The sequence below is a fragment of the Pithys albifrons genome, chromosome 2 (assembly GCF_047495875.1).
Source record: "Pithys albifrons albifrons isolate INPA30051 chromosome 2, PitAlb_v1, whole genome shotgun sequence".
Classification (NCBI taxonomy): Eukaryota; Metazoa; Chordata; class Aves; order Passeriformes; family Thamnophilidae; genus Pithys; species Pithys albifrons.
In genome coordinates, this window is record NC_092459.1 from 79,349,857 (window position 1) to 79,356,767 (window position 6,911).

Consider the following 6,911-nt stretch of genomic DNA (forward strand, 5'->3'; position numbering starts at 1 on the left):
TTGTTAATGCAAGAGAACCGCTGCTAAAAGCTTACATACACATTCCTTCCTTGTGCATAATTTAAATACTGTCAACACTTCTTTCTTTGCAGTCTAGTAACTTCTACATTATTCTGCAAATCAGTTCAGTACTGAACAGAATTCCATCATATTGTAGTAATTTGACCAATATTAAACTGAGGCTGCCAGAGGTTGATTAATTAACATCACACTGTGACAAGTTTTTTTAAATTACCTGGTGTTTTACATTAATCATGCACTATCAGAGCATTTCCAACTTTCCAATACATTCCTCATCTATGAGAATTGGGAAAGATAGCTTGAGCAATACTCAAGACTACAACTCATGTCAAGTGTTCCTTTAATACATGTTTAGGACCAAGTCTGTACATTAAGACAAAACAACATTTTAGCCCATGACATTTGACATTTTCTTGAGACACTGTAATATCTCTTAATCACAAGGTACATGACTTAACTCTATCCATCTCTGAAAGAAGGCTCACTGAAGTCCTTCAGGGGAAGCGACTAGCAGGTGCCTGTAAGGGTGGATATAACAGTATCTACAGCAACCACTCTAGCAAAATTCAGTAGCAAGAACAGACTCTTGAACAACTCATTACTCTTCAAGTTATGCTACCTGCATTTCAGTTAAGCTTAATAGCAATCAGTATGCTTATTTAAACAATTAGTTACCTACATCACAGGTAGTATTTTCTCTAACAGCTGACTGGAGTTTATCTAAGTGTTAACACTGCTCTGGTACTATAGTACAGTCCTACTTAACCTCACAGCTCAAATACATAGCCTAACGAACCATTTGTAGGTATGGCTTTGCTTGTGAATGACAACTTAAGCTTTGATATTCCATCTAAAAATTCAGAGTAGCTATGCAAACAGTGCTTTATGTAAAGGATTGAGCTCTACACCCAGAATTATTACAAGATCTTCTCCTAGATAAACTTTAAGAGTCTTTCCCCAGATTAAAACTAAGATGCAACTCAATATTTAAAAAGCTTCTTTATTTTACTCTTAGACTTAGGCTTTAAGGACACCTTAAAAATCAGTTACACAACAAATATTGACATTGCAAAAAAGTGGAGGTGCAGTTCAAAAAATACCCATAGTGTCTTCAAATATAAAAATATATATCCAAATTATTACCTAGGAAAAGTGTACCACCTTTTCTGCCTTAAACTGGTCCTGCCAGCTTTTGGGTCATAACTCCCCACTACAGAGCTCAAGAGCTCACACTGGATGGAGCATCTCCAAGGTTCATGTCCCAGGCACAATTCATAGCAAACTGCTTTGCTGCAGCACATGGACCCAACCTTAAGTTTTCTGAAAGCATTCCATAGTTTTCCCTTGGGCAGTGGGTAAATAGCATCCAAACATCTCCTGGGAAGCATAGGTCATATACACAAAGCCATCTTCATCTTTGTAGTCCCTGTACACTTCTGCCATTGTCAAGGACATACTGGCTAGGCTTTTGTTGTTCACCAGCAGGTAGAAAGCTTGTGTAGCAGTCAGAGCCATCCTGCTTCTATTTGAAAAGGGGGGGGGGGGAGAAATAGAGGATTAAGCATTAGCAAACTTATTATGGTTCCAGCTTCAGTCAATGAAATACATTAAGCAGAACAGTTGCATGAACTGCGTACAAGCAATTCTGCATAAAGTCATTTTGTGGCTTAATGTCTTCATCAGCAGGAAGTTAACTATGCTTGGAAGCTGAAAGGCATGTGTTCTGGGGAAAGGCTTGCATGGTTAGACCATGAGTGCTACTGAGCATGGGCTTTGAGTTCACAGTTACCAGGGAAAAGCACAAGTAGAAACCAAAAGCTTCTGCTGTACAGGCTTTTGTAAAGGATTCCAGCTTCAGTCTGTTACACTTACTATAAAGTCTATCTTCAAAAGAAGAGTCCTTTTCAGAGACATTACATACAAGGATCAGGATCTAAGTTGTCCAAGAGCCAAAAGCATCTTTTACAGAAGTTAAATCTATAAAGGTCTTTTCCTATACTTTAAGAAGTGTGTTGGAAAGCATAGAGCTTTCATACTTTGTCAGAAAAAAAACTAATATTTTGGGAGACTTCTTCCCTGTAATGCTTCATGAAGAATCATTTAGAAGCACATTTCATACAACTCACACTTAAGAGTTGCTTTGCACTTGAGCACATTCAGCTAGATGCAGTAAAAGCACAAGGCAATGACAGTCACAAGCAGAACAAAATCAGAGAGACCCAGCATAAAGTCCATCAAGCAGGAAGAAAGCAAAACAGGAGTCTTACACAGTCTTTATTCACTAGCGTTAGGGAGAAGGGAGAAGACTTTAGGAGCCAAAAAAGCTCCTATTTTTTTCCCCATTTTTTTCCCAAACATACCTGTGAAAGCATCTCTTGATTGCTTTGATTACTTGCAAGAGAGGGAAAATGTTACATTACTACCACTTTTATCCTCCTCCCTACCAAAGCAAGCAAGATATCCCAGCACAGCACCAGGAAATACCTGCGTGGGAAGCAGCAGCCAGCCCCAGCTGCACCTGGGGCACACCAGTGCCCGCTACCCACCTGATGATAGTTATGAACTGTGTCATGGTCAGCTCCTCGGGAACCAGAAACTTCGTTTTGTCCAGGAGAGGAAGGTATTTCTCTTTATGGTATCGCTCAACAATTACCTGTTTTAATTACAGTCACACTTAGTCCGTCCGTCCGTCCGTCCCTCCCCTCCCACATCTTAGAGAGAGGCTCCCAACGCTGCTTTTTTAAATATTGCCAAACCCCTCCGACAACAAAATAGAGACTTACCGGGATTTTTGTTGGGAACTTCGCCCGGATTCCTGCTACTTCTTCCAGACGGGTGGCTGCCCAGGAGAGGAAAGCAGAGTTACTCGTCCGCACAAGCCCTTCCGCGCCCGCGCCCCCCTCCCCCCGCAGTCCTTCCCTTCCTCGCCCCCGCCGCCCCTACCGAAACTCTTCCTCAGTTTGAAGGGTCGCGCTGCCATCGCCCCTGGCGCCGCTTGCATCCTCCCACTGCGCTGCGGCTACCGCCGCCCCGCGCCTCTTATGGGGCCAGGGCCGCCCCGCCCCGCCCCGCCCCGCCCGGCCCCGCCCGGCCCGGCGCGGGGGCTGCCGCATTCCCATGGCCCGCCCTCTGCCCACCGCCTGCCTTCTTCCCCGTCGCCTGCCATCCTCCCCATGGCCCGCTTTCTTCCTCCCTCTCGCCTGGCCGCCCGCGGGGTGCGCAGTGAGCGTGGGACGTGCCGATGGCGAGCCCGACTCTCCTGTCCGTCCTGCAGTGTCCCTTCCGTGCGCTGCTTTGTTTGATGTCAGTGATCCAAACTGCGAGATGTTTTGCACACAAGACAATGTAATATTTTGTGAGAGGTCTCTGACTACCTGACGGGGTGGTTGGTGGGTGAAGCTCAAGGTTGGACTGGCCCCATCTGGCTTCCCTTTCCACATGGCCAGCCTTCTTCATACCTACAAACTGCTTTCAAACTACTTATTTGGTTAAAAAAAAACAACCAAGCAACAGCAACAAAAAAACCCAACTGCAGCCCCACTCTAAAAACAAACAACAAACCCAACAAAAAACCCAACACAAACAAACCACACACACACAACCTCCCACCAAAAAATAAAAGGGTTTCCAAGCAGACTTGAAGTCCATCTATTTGCTAAATATGATAAGATAGATTCCCTGCCTTTTGGGTTGCTTGTTCGCCTGTTTTACTTCAGCTGTCAAGATGGTTTTGCAACCAAACACAGGTCAGCAAGAACTGAAGTTAACTCCAGGCTGGTTGTTGCGTATATGTCATCTCATTGTACATCTGGAACTGATCCCCATTACTCATTTGCTTTGCTTATCCCTTTAAAATATAGGAATTTTCATTTTATTTGATTTATCATTTTGATCACTATTTATTTGATGTGGCACTTGGGACATGGTTTAGTGTTGGACTTGGCAGTGCTGGGTTAATGGATGGGCTCAGTGATCTTAAGAGATCTTTTCCAACCTAAATGATTCCATGATTCGATTCTACCAGGTTAAGGGCAACTGGAAGTTGCCAAGGTTTATGAGCTAGTTTATGACTTACGGATTTGCCTGCTTTTTTCAAGGCAAAATCAATGACTGTCACCTAAGATCATTTTGAAACAGAACATTTTCACTAAAGTGTGTTTGCACTATGTATGCATATGTCATGATTTTGAACCAGCCTTTGCAGAAGAGAGTTTTCAGTGCTGAAGTTGTTAATGCTGCTGAGCTGTCCTTTACTCTTGAACTGGAAATGATGAGCTTTAGCCACAGCACAAGCTCCGCCACGTGGCACTACAAATTTAAATGGGCAGAAAAGACACTTTGATTTTAGGGATTCATGAGCAAGAGCTCTGAACTTTGAGAAAAAAAACTGAGCCTATGCTGGAATGGTTTGGATACAGCTCATCCTCATGAGCAGACATCTGCACAGAGTTTGCTTACATAGCTGAGTCTAGCTTAAGCTCTTTTGAGCAGAAATGAGGTGACAGACTGGGGAAATGTGATGGAGGAGGATGTGTGCCACAAAACTGACATGATGCCATAACTCATTATGTTGAGAAGTATTTAAGAAGATGAAGGAACAGGAAAATAACTTGAAGGGTAAAGAAACAGTATGGACAGCACAAGAACAAAGCCTGCAGAAGGATGTGTGATCACAGAGTGTTTTCTTTGGGGTTGTGGTCAAGTGTGGTGCTTTCCAAAGCTGTTCAGGAAGTAGATTGGTTCTCCCACACATTCCTGTTCATTTCTGCCCAGAAGATCCAGTAGGAAGATCTGTGATCAACTGTGCATAGAGGAGAAGGAACTTGCTCCACCAGTGCTCTGCTTTCTGTGTCACCTCTCACTGCAGATGAAGTACAGAAGCATGGCTCTATAGAAGCATCAGCACCCCTGCTCCCAGGGAGAGTTGGTTTCTTTCCATAATCATAAGCTCCTACAGCAGCTTTGAGACAGAAAAGTGAGTACCTGATAAGAGGGTGAGCCAAAGAAGATGAATTTCCAGCAAGCCTGCTGATCAGCTACAGCTCTAATGTCTGTGAGATGTAAGAGTGAGAACAAACCATGGCTTTAGAGAGCATATGCAAACTAATAATGTAAATGTGTTACATTTTCTGGAGGCAGAATGGGATGTCTAATGTGTGTCTGCATAGTGCCTGCACTTGCTCCTGCACTGAAATACCCAGTTTCAGACCTAAATGTGGAATTTATTCTTTTTTTTCCTTTCCCTTGGAAGTTTTTCTCACATGCACGTAATTAATGAACTGATAAAGCAATTTTGTTAGCTCCCAGCCTGAAGGTGGACTGAAGCTTATTAGTCTGTTCTGCCAAGTAATTGAACAGGGCAACACCTAATGCAGGCAAACCCAAGGGTCAGACTTACTCAAGAAAAACTTAATAACTGTAAAAATGTGGATGGCATTAGAAGTTATTCATATTCCAGTGGAAGAGATTCACTCCCGTGTTACAAGATGAAAAGCACTCTAGTATGCCATGAACTGAGATTAGCTTTTCTCCTTAAATTAGTATGCAAGTGCTACTTAGTTAATTCCGGTACAGCAAAACTTAGAAGATAAAAAGGGCTTTCTCTGGCTATAAATTCCATCCAGCACTTAATAATCCTGAAAACAAGTGGATATGTAGAAAAGAGAGGCAGAAGGATTAAGTACAGAAGGCAAAAAGCAGTTATCTGTACACTAACAATTTAAATATGAATGATACAGTGCTAGAGGGACTGAGATTTATTTATTTAAGCAGCCTAACTGAATAGAAACTGCAGCATGATGTTCTAGGGAAAAAATGTGACTTGGCAAAATGAAAGCTTATTTGTGGCACTGCGAAAGCCTGTGAAGTTCTGCAGTATTATGTGTAGTTATCTTAAATACATGCATTTGTGGGGGTTGTCTATAAGTGGAAATAGTCAAGAGGAGTTTGAAGAGCCCTCAAGCAGTCTGGCTCAGTCAGGCAGCTTAACAGGCTTTAAAAGAGCCACTGAATATTTGCACGCTCCCTGAACATGAGTAGTTACAGATAGGGAATCCTTTGCCTCTTTCTTCTCTTCTGCAACTCTGAGTCTGTCTATATCCCCTCCTGTGATACAGAAGCAAACCCACTCTTGTAGATAAGCCTGAAGTAATTGTGTGCCAGTAACTAAATTTCTGAATTCTTAAGTCTTTATACCAAAAAGCTGGCTGGACTACTCTTAATGTTTAAGGGGATCCTTAGTACTGTATTGCTGATTTTGATCCAAACTCCCCCACTAATAAGATTCAGATCATAAACTTACCTCAAAATGCTGAGACAAGTTCAAAAGTGGTATTTCTGGGTCAATTGGCTAGACTTTATATGTACTTTTGATTCTTTTTCCTTTGTCTCTTGATTTTTAACCCATATATTGAACCTATATTGTAACTCTGATGGCCTTTTGGTATAGCCACAAGGATTAGAAATTAATTATATTACTTTTAAATGAGAGACTATGTGACCGTTTTGCATCAGAGCTTGGGATTCTCATCTTAAAATGTCTCTTTTGCAAAAGAAACTTCAGTCAGGCTCATTTCATCTCTTCTTTTTTTGCCTTTAACTGTATGACTGGTGTTCAGCTCATTGTGATGGACTAGTTTCTTTATGCTAGATTTTGGTTTCAAGTGCACTAATTGTGCTTTTCCTGAGTGCTCTACCTTTCATATCAAGATTTTTAAGACTGCTTTCAACATTAATTTGATACATTTTCAACCATATTGAAAAATCTCAGTATGCTGAACTATAATGAGGTTTCTTCAGTAGTTTTTAAATTCTTCAACATTGTAAGTGCTTCTGTTTTAGCATTTGAAATTTTACAAGACTTTGAGATTTAGATTTCAGTATTTTTCTGC

General features: G+C 41.9%; 1 protein-coding gene across 1 annotated transcript; it reads right to left on the reverse strand.

Annotated features, from left to right (window-relative positions):
* Positions 1-1,253: 1,253 nt before the first annotated feature.
* Positions 1,254-3,022, reverse strand: MAP1LC3C (microtubule associated protein 1 light chain 3 gamma). The gene is made up of 4 exons (XM_071548001.1): positions 2,965-3,022; positions 2,805-2,860; positions 2,568-2,674; positions 1,254-1,543 (listed from the first exon to the last, which is right to left on the reverse strand). The coding sequence occupies exons 1-4, from the start codon at positions 3,020-3,022 to the stop codon at positions 1,333-1,335; spliced, it is 432 nt and encodes a 143-aa protein (XP_071404102.1). The 3' UTR covers positions 1,254-1,332.
* Positions 3,023-6,911: the final 3,889 nt, after the last annotated feature.

Excerpts from the sequence above, each read along its gene's own strand:
- MAP1LC3C (XM_071548001.1), bottom strand. The coding sequence starts at position 3,022 with ATGCAAGCGGCGCCAGGGGCGATGGCAGCGCGACCCTTCAAACTGAGG. Across the intron at positions 2,861-2,964 it reads CAAACTGAGGAAGAGTTTCG|CCACCCGTCTGGAAGAAGTA; the intron begins GTAGGGGCGGCG and ends TCTCCTGGGCAG. Across the intron at positions 1,544-2,567 it reads CAGTTCATAACTATCATCAG|AAGCAGGATGGCTCTGACTG; the intron begins GTGGGTAGCGGG and ends CTTTTCAAATAG.